Source organism: Balaenoptera borealis (genome assembly GCF_965194805.1).
Source record: "Balaenoptera borealis genome assembly, chromosome: 2".
NCBI classification, from domain to species: Eukaryota; Metazoa; Chordata; class Mammalia; order Artiodactyla; family Balaenopteridae; genus Balaenoptera; species Balaenoptera borealis.
The window spans coordinates 34,224,216-34,243,988 of record NC_138867.1 but is presented as its reverse complement, the minus strand read 5'-3'; the positions used below and the strand labels follow the sequence as shown (position 1 = coordinate 34,243,988).

The window sequence follows — 19,773 nt, the reverse complement described above, 5'->3', positions numbered from 1 at the left end:
TGCTGCAGTGAACATTGGGGTGCATGTATCTTTTATTTATTTATTTATTTAAATTTATTTATTTATTTTCATGTTTGCTTTTTTTTGAATTTTATTTTATTTTTTTATATAGCAGGTTCTTATTAGTTATCTATTTTATACATATTAGTGTATATATGTCAGTCCCTCTCCCAATTCATCCCCCCCCACCCCGCTTTCCTCCCCTTGGTGTCCATATGTTGGTTCTCTACATCTTTGTCTCTATTTCTGCGTTGCAAACCAGTTCATCTGTACCATTTTTCTAGATTCCACATATATGCGTTAATATACAATATTTGTTTTTCTCTTTCTGACTTACTTCACTCTGTAGGACAGTCTGCATGTATCTTTTCAAATTACAGTTTTCTCTGGTTATATGCCCAGGAATGGGATTGCAGGATCATGTGGTAACTCTATTTTTACTTTTTAAAGAAACCTCCATACTGTTTTCCATAATGGCTACACCAATTTACATTCCCACCAACAGTGTAGGAGGGTTCCTATTTCTCCACAACCTCTCCAGCATTTATTATTTGTAGACTTTTTAATGATGGCCATTCTGACTGGTGTGGGGTGATACCTCATTGTAGTTTTGGTTTGCATCTCTCTAATAATTAGTGATGTTGAGCATCTTTTCATGTGCCTATTGGCCATCTGTATGTCTTCTTGGGAGAAATGTCTATTTAGGTCTTCTGTCCATTTTTTGATTGGGTTGCTTGTTTTTTTTGTTATGGAGTTGTGTGAACTGTTTGCATATTTTGGAAATTAATCCCTTGTCGGTTGCCTCATTTGCAAATATTTTCTTCCACTCCATAGGTTGTCTTTTCATTTTGTTTATGGTTTCCTTTGCTGTGCAAAAGCTTATAAGTTTCATTAGGTCCCATTTGTTTATTTTTGCTTTTCTTTTTTTTCTTTTTTAAAAATTTTTATTGGAGTATAGTTGATTTACAGTATTGCGTTAGTTTCAGGTGTACAGCGAAGTGAATCAGTTGTACATATATCCACTTTTTTTTTTTTTTTTAGATTCTTTTCCCATGTAGGCCATTACAGAGTATTGAGTAGAATTCCCTGTGCTATACAGCAGGTTATTATTAGTTATCTATTTTATATATAGTTGTATGTATATGTCAGTCCCAGTCTCCCAGTTTATCCCTCCCCCACTCTTATCCCCTTGTAACCGTAAGTTTGTTTTCTACATCCATGACTCTACTTCTGTTTTTAAGTAAGTTCATTTGTACCCCCCCTTTTTTTTCTAGATGCCACATATAAGCGATATCATGTATTTGTCTTTCTGTGTCTGACTTACTTCACTCAGTATGATAATCTCTGGATTCATCCCTGTTGCTGCAAATGGCATTACTTTGTTCTTTTTTTATTGCCGGTAATGTTCCACTGTATATGTGTACCATGTTTTCTTTATCCATTCCTCTGTTGTTGGACGTTTAGGTTGCTTCCATGTTCTGGCTATTGGAAATAGTGCTGCAATGAACATTGGGGTGCATTCCTTTACACTAACAATGAAAGATCAGAAAGAGAAATTAAGGAAACAATCCCATTTACCATCGCAACATAAAGAATAAAATACCTAAGAATAAACCTACCTAAAGAGGCAAAAGACCTGTACTCAGAAAACTGTAAGATATTGATGAAAGAAATCAAAGACGACACAAACAGATGGGAAGATATACCATGTTCTTGGATTGGAAGAATCAGTATTGTGAAAATGCCTATACTCCCCAAAGCAATCTACAGATTCAGTGCAATCCCTATCAAATTACCAATGGCATTTTTCACGTAACTAGAACACAAAATCTGCATGAAAACATAAAAGACCCGAATAGCCAAAGCAATCTTGAGAAAGAAAAACGGAGCTGGAGGAATCAGGCTCCCTGACTTCAGACTATACTACAAAGCTACAGTCATCAAAACAGTATGGGACTGGCATAAAAACAGAAATATAGGTCAGTGGAACAGGACAGAAAGCCCAGAAATAAACCCACTCACCTGTGGTCAATTAATCTATGACAAAGGAGGCAAGAATATACAATGGAGAAAAGACAGTCTCTTCAATAAGTGGTGCTGGTTTCCCATGCTGGACAGCTACATGTAAAAGAATGAAATTAGAACACTCCCTAACACCATACACAAAAATAAACTCCAAATGGATTAAAGACTTAAATGTAATGCTGGACACTATAAAACTCTTAGAGGAAAACATAGGCAGAACACTCTTTGACATAAATCACAGCAAGATCTTTTTTGATCCACCTCCTAGAGTAATGAAAATAAAAACAAAAATAAATGCAATCTAATTAAAAGTGTTTGCACAGCAAAGGAAACCATAAACAAAATGAAAAGACAGCCCTCAGAAAGGGGGAAAATATTTGCAAATGAAGCAACCGACAAGGGATTAATCTCCAAAATATATAAACAGCTCATGCAGTTCAGTATCAGAAAACCAGATAACCCAATCAAAAAATGGGTGGAAGATCTAAATAGACATTTCCCCAAAGAAGACATACAGATGGCCAAAAAGCACATGAAAAGATGCTCAACGTCACTAATTATTGGAGAAATGCAAATCAAAACTACAATGAGGTATCACCTCACACCGATCAGAATAGCCCTCATTAAAAAGTCTACAAATAATAAATGCTGGAGAGGGAGTGGAGAAAAGGGAACCCTCTTGCACTGTTGATGGGAATGTAAATTGGTACAGCCACTGTGGAGAATGGTATGGAGGTTCCTTAAAAAACTAAAAATAGAACTACCATATGACCCAGCAGTCCCACCCCTGGGCATATACCCAGAGAAAACCGTATTTTTGCTTTTATTTCTATTGCCTAGTAGTCCAATATTTCTTGAGAATAGGGATTATATGTATTTTACCTTTCCATGGAATAAAAAGCAAACATTTTTCTTAAAATAATACCACCACTAAATGTGTTATTTTGTTTTAATGATTACCTCTTCCTTCTTTTTTTTTTTAAATTTATTTATTTATTTAATTTTTGGCTGCGTTTTCTTCGTTGCCGCATGCAGGTTTTCTCTAGTTGTGGTGAGCAGGGGCTACTCCTTGTTGCAGTGCACGGGCTTCTCATTGCGGTGGCTTCTCTTGTTGTAGAGCACGGGCTCTAGGCACACAGGCCTCAGTAGTTGTGGCACGTGAGCTCAGTAGTTGTGGCTTGCGGGCTGTAGAGCACAGGCTCAGTAGTTGTGGCACATGGGCTTAGTTGCTACGCGGTGTGTGGGATCTTCCCAGACCAGGGCTCGAACCCATGTCCCCTGCATTGGCAGGTGGATTCTTAACCACTTCGCCACCAGGGGAGCCAACCTCTTCCTTCTTGACTTTGCAGAATAATTTAAGGGATAGCATACAGAGGAGTATAGCAATAAATAGAACAGGAAAATTTACTTGAACATTTCTGTATACTTAAGTAACCAGCTAACATCTTTTCCATAAAAATGACTATCCCAGCCATAGACTTGGCCCCTAGCCAATATATGTACAAGGACTTCCTCTGGCCTCTCACATTTTGGTAAAAATCCCAACCTTGCTATACCTCATGACTGCCTATTTCCCCTTATCCTCATGGACAACCTAGGATTCTATGAGGGCTCAACCATCACACATCGTTTTTTATACTTTACTAGCCTCCACACACTCTTTCAACATAGAAAACCAACACAGTCCTCCTGCCAAGGTTAACTGTCAGTGCCCTTGCCTCAGAAATCACTTAAAACTTTATTTTCTGTAGCTACAGCTACCGTCCTTCACCATTCTTCAGCTTCCTTGCCATTAGAGTGGTTTCTTTCGTCCCCCCAAGAATGAATTCTATCCAACTCTAACCACCAGTACAGCCTAGCTACTGTCTTCTCATTCTCTCTACCGTAGACTCTGCTCTCCAGTCACTGTACCTCTAACCTCTGCCAGTCTCTTGTTTCTCTTAAACGTTCTTCTACTGTGCTTCAGTTTGTCCTAGAGTCCTTTAATGCACTGATCCATCATTAGAAACTTAAAAGGTTGGAGTGTTCTTCCCTTCTATTGAAGTAAGAACTGGAATATTATTCAAGTTAGAATTCTGAAAACATTTTCTCACAGAAATAATTTCCTACATAGTATTAGATTCTGTGATACTGTGTATGGGTTAAATGAGCTTTTGTATGTTTGTAATGTTATTTCTATCATATATTTCAAAATCCAAAAAACTGACTGAAAAATGAACTTTTAGAACACAGTTTCTTCTTGAGTTGCAATAGCCTGTTTTCCCTATTAGTGCAGACTATGATTGCAGATCATTGTATCTTAATCTATAATCTCTCAAATTACTGTCAGACATCAAAGTTTGAGAAACACTATTTTGGTATTTTAAGTAAGTCTGTCTATTATGTTTTAATTTGAATTTTGAACCAAAGTGCAAAGAGAAGATACATATTATTCATAAATATAAATATATGTGCTTAGCTAGAAGTAACAGGGAACTTCAGAATCCTATATGACTTTTTAAAAATGTTTTCCTTTACTTTTTAAAAATGTTTTCCCTAACATTTTATCAAAAATTTCAACTATACAGAAAAACTATACAGTGAACACCATATACTCCTACCACTTAGATTTTGCTCTATTTGCTTTATTACATATCTACCCATCTGCTAGTCCTCTGAGAATTCATCAGTCCTCATGTTATTCTAATGCATTTTAAAGAAGTTGCAAAATTAAGTGCTCCTGATTCCTAAACACTTCAGCATGCACATTATTACCTAAAGCTCAGTATTTGTTTAGGGTTCTTATTTGGTTATTTTTGTTTGTTTCTGAGGGTTTTTTTGGGGGGGGGATTGAGGTAAAATTTACCCCTTACAGTGAAATGCACAAATCTTGAGTCTGCCATTTGATGAGTTTTGACAAATGCTTATACCTGTGTATCCAAACTCTTTTTAGGATATAGAACATTACTGTCATCACAGAAAGTTCTCTCATGTCCCTTCCTAGTTAATCCATGACCCCACTCCTGTAAGAAGCAACCACTACTCTGTTTATTTTTTATCACAAATCATTTTTGCCTGTTCTGAAACTTCATTTAAGTGGAATCATAGTATATGTATACTTTTGTGTGTAGGCTTTTTTCAGTCAACTTAATGATTCTGATTTCACTCAGCAAATGCTCCTGATTCATGTTGTATATATCAGTAATATGTTCCTTTTTATTGCTGAGTAGTATTCCACGGGGTAAATATATCACTGTGTTTTTAGCCTTCCTCCTGTTAGTGAATACCTGACCTGTTTCCAGTTTTGACCATTCTAAATAGAGCTACTGTGAGCAGCATTGTAAAATTTTTTTTCAGATATAAGCTTTCTTTCCTTTTGGGTAAATACCAAATAGAACTGCTGAGTCACAGGGTGGATATATGGTGTTTTTTTTTGGCTGTGTTGGGTCTTCGTTGCTGCACGTGGGCTTTCTCTAGTTGTGGCGAGCAGGGGCTACTCTTCTTTGCAGTGCGCAGGCTTCTCATTGCAGTGGCTTCTCTTGTTGCAGGGCACGGGCCCTAGGTGCATGGTCTTCATTAGTTGCAGCACGCGGACTTAGTAGTTGCAGTGTTCAGGCTTCAGTAGTTGTGGTGCGTGGGCTCAGTAGTTGTGACGTAGGCTCTAGGGTGCGTGGGCTTCAGTAGTTGTGGCACACGGGCTCAGTAGTTGTGGCTCGTGGGCTTTAGAACACAGGCTCAGTAGTTGCGGCGCACGGGCTTAGTTGATCCACGGCATGTGGGATCTTCCCATACCAGAGCTCGAACCCCTGTCCCCTGCATTGGCAGGCGGATTCTTAACCACTGCACCACCAGGGAAGTCCGGATATATGTTTAGTTTTATGAGAAACTGCAAGACTTTTTCTCAAAATACTGAAGCACTATTTTATACTCCTATCATGTAGGTATGTGAGTTCCAGTTGCTCTACATCCTTGCCAGCATCTGGTGTTATCAGTTTTTAATTTCAGCCACTCTATTGGGTGCGTGACAGTATCTTATTATGACTGTAATTTGTATTTCCCCAGTGACTAATGATATTGAACACTTTTGTATGTGTTTATTGGCTACTTACTGATACATATCTTCTTTTGTGACATGGTGTTAATATGTTTAAAATTGTTTGAGTACATTCTCTCACTTAATATTTTGATCCATGCAGTTTATTTGAAGTTTGTTGGTTATACTCTTCTGTGCATTCGTTAAGTTTTAGACTTAAACTTTTAAAAGGCAAATGCCAAGCAAAGTTTATCAATTTAGGTTGAGAAAGTGTTAAATAAGCAAGACATTGTCTTATTCTCTCCAATATCCCTGAGAATCACTCATCAGCAAATGGGAATAATAGGCAGTCAGATTCATGAAACCTTTTTGGGTATGAAACAAATAGAAGAAGTAATGTAAAGGATAAAATTATTGATAATCTCTAATTGGGAAGTTCAGAGAATGTTTGAAATACACTATCAATTATGATAAAGTAATAGTGTAATTCAGCTTGGAAAAATGTCACGTTTTGTATTATGGATACATTACTATAGAAAATTTTTTTGAAATTCAGATCAGTTATTTTTTTTTCTTTTTATCTTTTTTAGGTATTATTAATTTATGTAAGCCTGGAAACTCTGGGATTCAGTCCCTAATTGGAGTACTTTGCATTCCAAATATGGAAATAAGGGTAGGTAAAAGTTATTCTGATTGTTTCATTCGTGGAGTTTTAGTGGAGGAAATTAATTGGAAAAAATTTATTTCAGGTAATGCATTTTCCTCATGAATTGTTAATCTGTATCACAGAGCATTTTAAAAATACATGAATAAATATTTACTACTTAGTTGAACCCTAAGAATATAATATGAATCATTTGAAACACTGCTGTTGTTAGGAACTATGGCTGTATTAAAATTAGATTAAAAATGTGAAATTAATTATGCTTTATTCAATAAAAAGTGCAAACAGTACACAGGGGCATTCTCATTGTAAAAGGTTCAAGCAATACAGAAAAATATACTTAAAAAGTAAATATAGTATTTATGCAACTTATGCCTTCTAACTTGTGTTTTTATATGTTATGAGTAGTGGTTCTGATTAAAATTGGGGTATTTATATACTTATTTATTAGACATAGTCCTAAGTTATTAGTGTATAGGAATTGTATTAAACAGCTAAAACAAATTGAAATTAGAGGAAAAAAATTAACTCTTCATGTGCTTCTTCCTTTTCCTCTTCAATGTTTTTGTTTTAATTTTGTTCAGAGGGACAAAATTTGCCCCCTTGTTTCTTATTATTAGTAGTAAATATTAGCTAGAGGTGCCTTGCTTAAAATGTGAACTAAAAATAAAAGCATTTAGACCATGGAAGGATGTAATTATAGATGGAAAGGTTCCAATTCAGTTGACTTCTTACTCAGTAAATGGTGAAAGAACATGGTCCTTTGAGTCTGGCCGACTGAGGTTTGACTGCTGGTTTTATTATTTATAGCTCCATGACCTTGGGCAAATTATTTTTAACCTTTAAATATATTTCTTCATGTGTACAGTGGGGATAATAAAAGATTTATTGACAAGATTACATCATGTATATGTAGTAAGCATTCAGTAGTTATCTCTTCTCTAATATAGCCCTGATAATGGTAGGTTTCTAAAATACAGTAGTTCTGTTTTTATCAATTTTTTAATCTGTGAATAGGACATTTAAAAAATTGTAGACAAAGATTTATTCCATAAAACAAAGAAAATGTATTTATTTGTACTTGCAGCGAGGTCTCCTTGAAGTGCTTTATGATATATTTCGTCTTCCTCTACCTGTTGTGACTGAAGAGTTCATAGAAGCACTGCTCAGTGTAGGTAAGTATTGAAGTGCATTCACTACTCATATATTATAATTTTTTAAATGGATTATCTAATGGAGGCAGAGTTCCTCAAAGGAAAAATACTGAACTAAATATTGAATATCATTTTCTTTTCTTACTGCATATTTGTGGCCTGAAATTAATATAAAAATAAAATCTCAGATAAATTTCTAAAAAGAAATTTTAATTTTTTCTCCATCACCCTAGCTCCTGAAATGAGCAGTGAAATTAATAGAAGGATGGACTAAGAAAGGAAGAGAGGACTTAATAAGAAACCTTATGTGATTCTCATGTTGGATTATTTGATTCTTGTTATTTTATTTTAGCCCAAATGACTTTGAGTCCCTCAGTGAAGGAAGTTAGATCTGTGTTCATTTACATAAATCGTTTTTTTCTGTATTTCTTCTAACTATCTAAATTTAACTATTTTAGATCCAGGTAGATTCCAAGACAGTTGGAGGCTTTCGGATGGCTTTGTAGCAGCTGAGGCAAAAACTATTCTTCCTCATCGTGCCAGATCCAGGTAGACTTTAGATATAGAAATGGTTCAGATTTATTACAATTACTATTTTTATGTTAAATTTTGTAGTGTATGGAACAATATTTAAATTTTTCTGTGCTGTACTTATTTCCAGGCCAGACCTCATGGATAATTATTTGGCACTGATACTCTCAGCATTTATTCGTAATGGGCTTTTAGAGGTAAGAGTTATAAACCTCACTTTATTCTATTTTATTTATTTTATTTTCTCTAACAGAATTCTTTCAGAGCAACAAACATATGATACATAATTGTATTTCATATATACTGTTTTGCAACTATGATATTTTCTTCTTATTTTCAAAGGGTTTGGTTGAGGTGATAACAAACAGTGATGACCATATCTCAGTTAGAGCTACCATCCTTTTAGGAGAGCTTTTACATATGGTAAGTTTAACAACTTCTGATTATGTTTCATACTATTAATGTTTTAATTTATGAAACAGGCTATTTTAACAATGTTACTTTGCATTATCTCAAAAAAATAAGTTTGCATTTATTTGAATGTTTATCTTTGCATTACAAAGAACCCTTGATACCTTGTATCTTATATATATAGGCTAGTTTTTTAAATGGAACAAATATAAAAAATACAGAGAACTGAATATTGCTTTTTTATACTCACTTTTGATGCTGACATTTTAAGTCGTAAAAGTCTTTCTCTTAGAATGACTTCCTACCTGAAAAGCATGAAATTACAAAACTATAGGTATTACTTCAGTCAGCTAAATAGAATTGATACATAATAGTCAGTGCCTGAATTTTAGAAAACTTTGTGGAAAAAAATCTAAATATAACTGCCTCATTTGAGCACATACTTCTCTGTAAACTTGTAGGTTTAGGTTTGGAGGGTGGGAATCTTTTTTTTTTTTTTTTTCTTTTTGGCCATGATTTTATGACATCAGTAACTTCTGGAAACAAGGAGCTAGCAAAGTAATCTGATCATTCTCTATTCCCAGCAGATCAAGCAGTGAGGGTACTCTGATTATTTGCAAATTAGAAATTTATATTTCTGTCACTGATTAGTTAATAAACACTAAATAAAAAGAACCACTTTAAACTCATTAAGTAAACTTATGGCAAATCTTTTAAAATTATGTTATGGCTTATTATTGGCAGAATATTTTTTGTTTTTGTAGTTGTTTTTGGTCCCCTCCATCACCAGGGTTTTTTTTCTACATAGCAGTTGGGCTTTGTGAGTGAGCAAAAGAGAATTAAACAGTTTAATGATAACTGTCTTTATTAGTGAATTATTTTAGCCACTTGCTCTGTTTTCCTTCAGTCCATCTATGAGATAATTAAGTAATATTGCAGAATCTCAGGTGTGATTATTTTTATTTTAATTAAGATATCATTTCTGTAAGGATATCAATATCTAGAATTATTTGCCTTTATATGAAGGAATCTCTTTAATAAATTTCATCCATTCCCTTCCCCCGTGCACCAGAATTCTGTGATTCCCTTGAAATATAAAAGCTAGTCATTTTGAGTATAGCAGTGTTAGTTCATTGCTTGTTATTCTTACATCTTCTGGCTTCCACATTTAATTAATTTGTCTTTATTGTTAGAAAGCAGATTGGGTGGTAGGACTTTGTTTGGAAAGCAGAAGACAAGTTTCTTATTTAGAGACTGTTGGAATATGAGACAAACCCGTTTTGAGAAGGTGGTTTTTAAACCTAAGAAGTCAACTCATAAGTTATGATATTGCATCCAGCATTTTAAATGCTACTTTTAACATAACATTATAACACTGGATCCAAGTTTTGACATATAGTCCTTTTAGATTATTTAAGAATTGAGTTTAATTGGGTACCACTTAAAGTTATAATTTAATGTTATAATAAAGGATGTATGAAATTTAGAGTTTTATTAATGTAATATGAGCCTGTATCTTTATATTTGTTACATCTCATCCTTGTTGAAAGTAGATGAGATAAAAATTAGCTATAAGTATATATTAGAAAATGAATAATTCATGAGTAAAACCTTTTAGCATTATATCTGTGGATAATCTGTAACATACAATACTCTATTTTTCAAAAATATTATGGTTCATTTTAGGCAAACACAATTCTTCCTCATTCACATAGCCATCATTTGCACTGCCTGCCAACCCTAATGAATATGGCTGCATCCTTTGATATCCCTAAGGAAAAGAGACTGTAAGTATCAGAGCTCTAGCAAAGCTTGTGCCTGTATATTTAATACCCACTTAGATGACCTTATCTTCTTTATAAGAAAGTAGTATATATAGGTTATGCCTGGGAATTATTTAGGGAAGCCTTTGGATAAGAGGAAAATGAACAGTTTTTAAAAATAATTTGTATTTTAGGCTACAGAGTATTTTAGTTTAGTAAAATCAACCTTTTCTAGCATGTTTCTGGACAAGGACATAAACTTTCTACCAGATCAGTAAAAATATTGGGATTGAGAGTGTTTTGGACTGTTTTATGTTTTGAGCAACAGTTCAGTCTCTTTTTCAATGTCTGAATTATTTCAAATTAAAGCACAAAGACTAACAGTGTATTCTTTTGTATGTGTGGTTAAAAATGTTGGAAAAAGAAAGTTGGAATTTATATATTTAGGCTTCATTATTTTTTTTTGTAGTGTTTTGAAATGTAGTTCATTAGCTATTCAGAACTAGGAATTTTTGTTAAGTTATAATACATTTCTCAAAAGTTTAGTTAGCTTTATTAATTCAAAAGTACACATAAGGGCCTCACTATAAATAAATAATACTTTGTTTATTAGTTTTAAATCTGTCAGTGAAAATACTATTACTTAACAGACTGAAGTTGTATTATAAACTGAGGGCATTAGGGACCATCAGCTCTGACTCTTAGGCTAACATTGGTAGTGGTGGCATTCAACTTTTATTTTAGTAGTTTCTTGATGGAAAAACGTACCTGCCCAAAGCCTGGTAGACCTGAACTCTCTGGGTCAGATTATGGCCATCGTATTTAGTGTTCATCAGGAATTCAAATTTACCTTCAAAATTCCACTAATAATCTAAGAAAGATTTTTTTAGCTCGGTAAGCTCTTTACTGATAAATACTTGCCAATCTGGGCACATCCTAAGGTTTTTAAATTTTAAATCTGATTTGTATTTACCAGAACTTCTGAAGTTGAGACTTGATCACTACCAAATTCTAGAAAACTGTATTTTATGCACCACAAAAAGGGAATTTAAAATAATTTCTAGGGACTTCCCTGGTGGCACAGTGGTTAAGAATCCACCTGCCAATGCAGGAGACACGGGTTCGATCCCTGGTCCGGGAAGATCCCACATGCCACGGAGCAACTAAGCCCGTGCGCTACGACTACTGAGCCTGCGCTCTAGAGCCCAGAAGCCACAACTACTCAGCCCGCGTGCTGCAACTACTGAAGCCCGTGCGCTTAGAGCCCGTGCTCCGCAACAAGGGAAGCCACAGCAGTAAGAGGCCCGTGCACCGTAATAAGCAGTAGCCCCCACTAGCCTCAACTAGAGAACGCCCGTGCACAGCAACGAAGACCCAACACAGCCAAAATAAATAATTAATTAGTTTAAAAAATAAAATAATTTTTAAAAGGATTCCATTTACAATTGCAGATTAGTGGGGAAAATAGAGACTGTTCAGTTGATACTGGAATCATTGGTTATCCAACCTCATATCATAAACAAAAATCAATTTCATATGGATTAAGGACTTAAATGTGAAAAGCAGAGTTTTAAAACTTTAATAAGAAAGTAAGGTCACTAGGTTCTGACCCTGAGGAAGGAGTTCTTAAAACTAACATACAAAAAGTACTCACCACCATAGAAGAAAAGATAAGTATGTTTTGTTGAATCTAAATAATTAGTGTTTCTTCATACAAATCAGCAGTGTTCTTGTTTTTTTTCTTTGTGGTTCTAAATTTGGTTAAGTAATTTACTTTTTAGTAACAGTCTCTAGCATGGATTTATGTAAGTTTTAATAGAATAATTTACCAAAGTGATCTCCCTAAAATTACACTAGCCTTGTATTAATTGTACTAATTTTTTTCTCATTAGGCGAGCCAGTGCAGCCTTGAACTGTTTAAAACGCTTCCATGAAATGAAGAAACGAGGACCTAAGCCTTATAGCCTTCATTTAGATCACATTATTCAGAAAGCAATTGCAACACACCAGAAACGGGATCAATATCTGCGAGTTCAGAAAGATATATTTGTTCTTAAGGTACTGACGTGAAGATGCAGTTTTCAGTTTAATTTCCTAATTCTTAACCACTGTATTTTAGTAGGCATACATGCTTGAATTTGCAGTTTTATTCATGCATATGGATTTTCAGAAGGCTTCTAAGTTTTATAATGACTAGGCAGTGGAGCTGTGTTTTTATAACTTTTTAAAGTTAGAAAACCTTGATAATCTTCCTTAAATGAAAAACCTTCCATTTTGTTTTTAAAATTTGAAGTTAGTTTTTTGATGTGAGGCCAATTTGTCTTAATATTTCATATTACTTTCTGGTGATTTTAGGATACAGAGGAAGCTCTTTTAATGAACCTTAGAGATAGCCAAGTCCTTCAACATAAAGAGAATCTTGAATGGAATTGGAATCTTATAGGGACCATTCTTAAGGTATGATAGGATACTTCTTGGTAATGGCTTGATTGTTTTCATTTTCTTATTCATTGTACTTCATCATAATTATATGTTTAGGAATTGATAAATACATAATATAATGTATTATGTTTTTCTAGTGGCCAAATGTAAATCTAAGAAACTATAAAGATGAACAGTTGCACAGGTATGTAAGAACTGTTTTGCATTTAAAGCACTTAGATTTGAATTATATTATGCCTGATACCTACTAAAAGTAATAATTGATGTTTTAAAGATACATACGTACATTTTAATAGTTGGTATTCAGTAGATACATATATATATATTTATATATAGTTGGTATTTTACAACCAAAAAGCATCAGCTAATTCTTTTTCTGGTTATTTACATTCTGGTTTTAGTTTTGGAACAAATGAAATACTTGAGATGAAAGTTTCTCAAATCGAGGAATATCAGCCATGTACTTATCTTAGCCCTAATGTATGAGAATGACATAATAAGGACATAGTGTCTCCCTCTCAAAATGATGGCCATTTTAAATATTCCAATTCTACTTTCTTTTGCATCTGACTTTGAAGGGTTATTCATTCTTCTTCCTTTTTACACTCCTCGTAACCAACCACACCTTCCATAAAACATGCTAATGTTTATAGCATATACAGTACTTCAGGGTATTGTGCTGTTTTCTAGTACCCCATGCATTTTTACTCCTTCTAAGTTTAGACTAACCAACCACCAGTGTTGATCCCATTGGATAAGAGGGGCTTTACTTCATGTTTTTGAGAAGTTCATATCATTGACATTATAAATGATTATATTCATCTACTCAGTGATATTTAACTTAATATCTGTATTAAGTTTTGAGAAATATATAGAACATAAGAATTACATTGGGGTAAAGAAGCATAGCACTAACTTTTCAGACTCCTTGAGAACAGAGGTGAAGTCTCATTCAACTTTGTTTCTCCAACTCCTGGATCTGGCACCTTTATTAGATTGGATTGTAGTGCTCGAAATTAAATTGAACTTAATTCCATGGAAGCTTAGAACATAATGTTGAAAATTATAACATTGAAATATCATCCATTGCTTTATAAATTCAGTTGCTTAAATTTTACCTGGAGCTTTTATGGTTGACTTTTTGCCTAATGGTGAAAAACTGATAAAATCATAGTGTGGTAACATTTGCTTACAATTATCTAGTATAAGATTATTTTATAGAGCCATGGGACAAAGTTCTTGATAAAGTACAGTACAGAAAAAAATTTATATATTCTGGATTAAAAGAGAGTTGAAAAGAAAAAAAGGCCTGATAGTAAAATAAAATGTGTGCATTTCAAAAGAAAAAAAAAAAAGAATGAAAATTTATATCCAGGTGGCTTCCTCATACTCTCCAACTGTATCTTCTAGCTATGTTATATCTGCAATTTTCCTGCTAGCATCTTTCTTCTCCACTATTTCTGTCAGGCATCTCACCATAAAATTCTTATTTCACAAAGATACTTTTTATAATGAAGGGGATTTTTTGTTGTTTTTTATGGTTGGTTTGTGTGTGGAATGTACCAAATGTGTTTATTAAATTTCTTGCCATTTAGCTCAATGGTTTAAACCCAAAACATATTCAAAACCTTATTATATCATAAGTTGTGGTTAAGATTCTAAAAGAATTATTTGGTTTATTACTTTGTTGCTGATTTTTTATTTTGATTGTAGGTTTGTACGAAGACTACTTTATTTTTACAAGCCCAGCAGTAAATTATATGCCAATCTGGATCTGGATTTTGCCAAGTCCAAGCAGCTCACGGTTGTGGGTTGCCAGTTTACAGAATTTCTTCTTGAGTCTGAAGAGGTAATAAGCACTTTGTATATTTTCCAGAGTAAATGTTTTTCACTGAATTTGCCCCCTTCCTTTTATTTCTGAATAGGCATAAGCTATATTTAGAAACATTGAGAATGAGACCAAACCTAGATTTTTATCCTGACTTAGTCACTAGCTATTTATGTGACTTTGGACAATTAATTTGCCTCTAGAAGACCTGGTTTTCTCCTTGTAAGATGGAAAATAACACCATCTAATGCAGCACGGTGTTGAGTGGGATTAAAAAGAACAGATACTCAGTGATTGATATCTGTTATTAGTAACTTCATCATTATCATTAAATTTTTTGGACTTGATTAGAGGTGATTTTTCTAATTGTAGGCACTAAGTCCTTTTCTAGCAATATCATAATGTATTTGCTTTTAGGATGGGCAAGGATACTTAGAAGACCTAGTAAAGGATATTGTTCAGTGGCTCAATGCCTCGTCTGGCATGAAACCTGAAAGAAGTCTTCAAAATAATGGTTTATTGACTACTCTTAGTCAACACTACTTTTTATTTATTGGAACACTTTCTTGCCACCCTCATGGAGTCAAAATGCTGGAAAAATGCAGTGTATTTCAATGGTGAGCATTCCTAAATTCTGTTTCAGTATATACCTAAACTATTTTTAATGTGATCAGAAAGGGCATGCTTTTTAGTCTGTGTACCTGTGTTTGGTAAGTTTTTATTAAAATGCAAAAAAATATTTAGAGTTGTCTTGATGCTCTGATGCTTTTTTTAAAATGTGATATTTATTAAGTGCTTTCTTTTAGAAATGCTTATTTATTAGGAATTTAAAAATATTTGTTGAATTAATGAATCAATACAGTAATTTCTAGTAACCTTCATTATTTTCATCCTTATTTTAGTTTACTTAACCTTTGCTCCTTGAAAAACCAAGATCACTTGCTGAAACTGACTGTTTCGAGCTTGGACTATAGCAGAGATGGATTGGCTAGGGTCATACTTTCCAAAATCTTAACGGCAGCCACTGATGTGAGTATAATATAGGCAATAAAACTGTATATTTCATAACCAGTTAATTCAGTATTTTATAAATTTTGGCCTCATAAAACTAATTATAAATTCTAAGACTACGGGATGGAATTTTAGTTTACTTTAAAATTTTAGTCCCTCCAAAGAACTCAATACAGTACACATATTTTTATATAAAGGGAAAGAAGCAGCTAGATCGAAACAGAAGTATTTTACTTTACTTGGACTAAAAAAATATTCATATCAAGGGCTAGACCATCAATTCCAGTCTTTCTGCCCTTTTCAAGTAGCAGAACTGTCCCAAAACAAAGTCGAATAGACTGTCCATAGTGAAGTTTGGGTGGTGTTTTTTTTCTTTTTTTTTTTTTTTTAATGTTCTTATTTATCTTTATAGGCCTGCAGGCTGTATGCAACAAAACATTTAAGAGTATTATTGAGAGCTAATGTTGAATTCTTCAATAATTGGGGAATTGAATTACTAGTGACCCAGCTGCATGATAAAAACAAAACGATTTCTTCTGAAGCTCTTGATATTCTCGATGAAGCGTGTGAAGACAAGGTAAAGTTTCATTATTTTATAATAAAACCCTTAGACATGAATTTTTATTAAAATATTCAAATTTGATAGAAAATTATGTGAAATTATAATGTATATAATATAGTGGTTTTAGAAATAGAGAATTTACTGTCTTCATGCAGTTATTAATTTGCCTAATAATTATTTCTTTTAGGCCAATCTTCATGCTCTTATTCAGATGAAGCCAGCTTTATCTCACCTTGGGGACAAGGGTTTGCTTCTCCTCCTGAGGTAAATTTTAAGAAAAATTTTCTTATAGTTATGTTTTCTGTTGTGTTCTCTCTGGCAGTGTGTATTAAAGCTGGATTCAAATCTGTAAAGGAAGCACTCTAAAGACTTTAGCTTGTTAACTTCTGAAAGAGGCCTATTTTAGAATATTGGACATCCTTTAATACTGAAACTCTGTCTTTTCATTGTTTTTCTTAATGTTTCTTTTACATTTCCATGTGTCCTCATTCTTTTCATGACGTTTTCTTTACTGTGGTTGGATTCACATGTTTTTGCAAAGATTATGAAAATTTATTTGTATTTGAAATTACAATGAATAATAATTGACCTTTTAGTTTTAGGAAGGAGCTGTTCTTAAAGTCTTTTACCTCCTTAAACATATTTTGTTTGAGATATTTTAGCTCCTTAAACGTTTTTTGTGAGACTCAATGTTAAACTATTGCCTGTTTTAATTTACAGATTTCTCTCCATTCCAAAAGGGTTTTCCTATTTGAATGAAAGGGGTTATGTAGCAAAACAATTGGAAAAGTGGCACAAGGTAACTTGCTATTGAATAAGTTTCAATTTGTATCTTTTTATCTTGGGAAATAGATTGTGAATTTAGAGGATTTAAAAAATATCGTCAGTATTTTGAAACTAAAAAAGTTAAATATTTAAACATTCATGTGAAGTCAAGTCTTAAAATTCTGTATAATTATTTGTATTCATATTTATCCATTTTTTAAACTATAGTTATTTTATAGTGAACTATTGATTTTGTGTAAATTCTGTTGAAATTTTGCTTTCAATTTAATTGATATAATCTATTGGTATCGTTTGTCAACCCTACTTACCATCATTTCTTTTATTCTTGGGTTCCTTTCACACCCCTTTTAAGCTGAAACTAAAACAGTTTTCCTAAATGAAGATTATAAAACAGTTCTACCAAGCAGATATAATAATCTAATTAAACTTCATTTTAAGGTGTACTTTTCATAAATCTGAGAGCAAACTTCTTGCTGTTGTATATAATAGGGAAATCTAAGAAGAAGGGAGTAGTTTGAAGGTATTAACTTACTAGCTTTTCTTTAGATGGTCATCACTGTGACTTCAGTGCAATGCTTTCGTTTGAAGCATTGTAAATTGTCAAAGCATCTTAGAAACTCATGGAATAATCAATCCTAATGTAAATGATTTTCAGATTTTCCATTATTTCAGATCGTTATTTATATTATCTATATTGAACCATGTTTCATAAGATATTCTCATTTTTAAAAAATACTATAGCTATTGTTATAGTTACCAGAGGTGGGGTGTGGGGGGAGAGGGAATTGGATGAAGGCAGTCAAATGATACAAACTTCCAGTTATAAATAAGTACTAGGGATAACGTACAACATGATAAATATAAGTAACACAGCTGTATGTTATATATGAAAGTTGTCGAGAGAGTAAATCCTAGGAGTTCTTATCACAAGGGAAAATTTTTTTTTTTATTTCTTTAATTTTGTATCTGTATGAGATGATGGATGTTCACTAAACTTATTTTGATGATCCTTTCATGATGTGTGTAAGTCATATCATTGTGCTGTACTCCTTAGACTTATACAGTACTGTCTGTCAGTTATATCTCAATAAAACTGGAAGAAAAAAGGGAAAAAAATACTATAAAGTGTACAACTGCAGGCCTGAAGTCTTTCAGTAATTGGTGAATTAGAAAACTAAAATAAAGATGTGATAGTTTTGAACTTCCCTGGTGGTCCAGTGGTTAAGAATCCGCCTGCCCATGCAGGGGACATGGGTTCGATTCCTGGTCCGTGAAGAACCCACATGCTGTGGGGCAACTAAGCCCGTGCGCCACAACTACTGAGCCCGCAAGCCACAACTACTGAAGCCCGTGCGCTCTGGGGCCTGCATGCTGCAACTACTGAAGCCTGCATGCATAGAGCCCATCCTTTGCAACAAGAGAAGCCACCGTAATGAGAAGCCCCGCACACTGCAACATAGAGTAGCCCCCACTGGCCGCAACTAGAGAAAGCCCACATGCAGCAATGAAGCCCAGTGCAGCCAAAAAAAAAAAAAAAGAGAGATACGATAGTTTTATTTTCTAAATAGAAGATGTTTAAACTAGTTACCATAATAAGATTGGTCACCTTATTATACAAATTATATTAGGAAATTGCTTAGCAAATCTGGTACAGCACTTTCAGATAGTAGGTACAAAGTATTAACTGATATAACAAAATTATGTGTCGTGTATAAGGAAACAGAAGAAGGGTTAATGATTCTGCCTTAGGGATTAGCAAAAAAAATGTTAGGCTGAGGAGAGGATGTGATATTTGAAGCGGTCTTGAGGTGTAAATAGTCAAATAAATTGGAAGAAGGATGTTCAAGGATGAGGGGGCAGAATAATAAATCTGTATAGGTTATTGAAACTTCACAGACTTGTGAGGGAAGCCATATTCCAGTGCGGGTGGGGCTAGGATAAGTGGGGTGTGGCAAGATGAGGATGGAATGGTGAATTAGAACTAGATTGAATTAGAATTAGAACTAGGCTTTTATAAGCCACATTGTGTCATACTAAGTGATTTCAATTTTGTAGGAAGTGGAGGAATCTTTACAAGTGTAAAGAATATTCATAATCAGAACTATACTTTAGAAAAAGATCACGGTGTAGTAGCAGAAGTTTGATCATCAAAGGTAAAGGAATCTAGGAATACTGAGACCAGTTTAGAAGCAAAATTGATAAAAGCATGGACTTCAGTGGTGGTTAGGTTCAATAGTCAGGGACACATTTTCTGGACATTTTTGAAATAAGATGGACAGGATTTGTGAACTGATTGGATGTAATGTATGAGGGGTCCCACTTGACACTTAAGGTTTCTGATTTGAATGACTGAATACATAATGGCTTACCATTAAAAGATTGTGATTACAAAAGATGGTTTGCAGGAATGAGGATAATGAATTTTGAATAAGTTGAACTGGTATTGCCTGTTGTATGGCAAGTGATAGTATCCAGAAAATATTTGGAAATGTGGATCTGGAGCTCAGATGTGAGCTGAAGATAGAAGTTTGGGAGTTGTCAGTGAATAGTAGTAGTTGAAATTTGAATTGAGTGAGATCACCAA

General features: G+C 33.8%; 1 protein-coding gene across 7 annotated transcripts in view; it reads left to right on the top strand.

Moving 5' to 3' along the window:
* Positions 1-19,773, top strand: part of RICTOR (RPTOR independent companion of MTOR complex 2) — a 118,736-nt gene that overhangs the window by 70,212 nt on the left and 28,751 nt on the right. For all 7 annotated transcript variants that reach the window (XM_082382152.1, XM_082382154.1, XM_082382151.1 and 4 more), the window contains 15 exons: positions 6,628-6,710; positions 7,789-7,876; positions 8,314-8,404; positions 8,517-8,583; positions 8,729-8,809; positions 10,484-10,584; positions 12,453-12,618; positions 12,916-13,017; positions 13,140-13,186; positions 14,716-14,851; positions 15,248-15,447; positions 15,733-15,859; positions 16,254-16,418; positions 16,591-16,667; positions 17,124-17,202. In XM_082382152.1, coding sequence (XP_082238278.1) covers positions 6,628-6,710; positions 7,789-7,876; positions 8,314-8,404; positions 8,517-8,583; positions 8,729-8,809; positions 10,484-10,584; positions 12,453-12,618; positions 12,916-13,017; positions 13,140-13,186; positions 14,716-14,851; positions 15,248-15,447; positions 15,733-15,859; positions 16,254-16,418; positions 16,591-16,667; positions 17,124-17,202 — 1,610 coding nt within the window. The remainder of the gene's footprint in view (positions 1-6,627; positions 6,711-7,788; positions 7,877-8,313; positions 8,405-8,516; positions 8,584-8,728; positions 8,810-10,483; positions 10,585-12,452; positions 12,619-12,915; positions 13,018-13,139; positions 13,187-14,715; positions 14,852-15,247; positions 15,448-15,732; positions 15,860-16,253; positions 16,419-16,590; positions 16,668-17,123; positions 17,203-19,773) is intronic.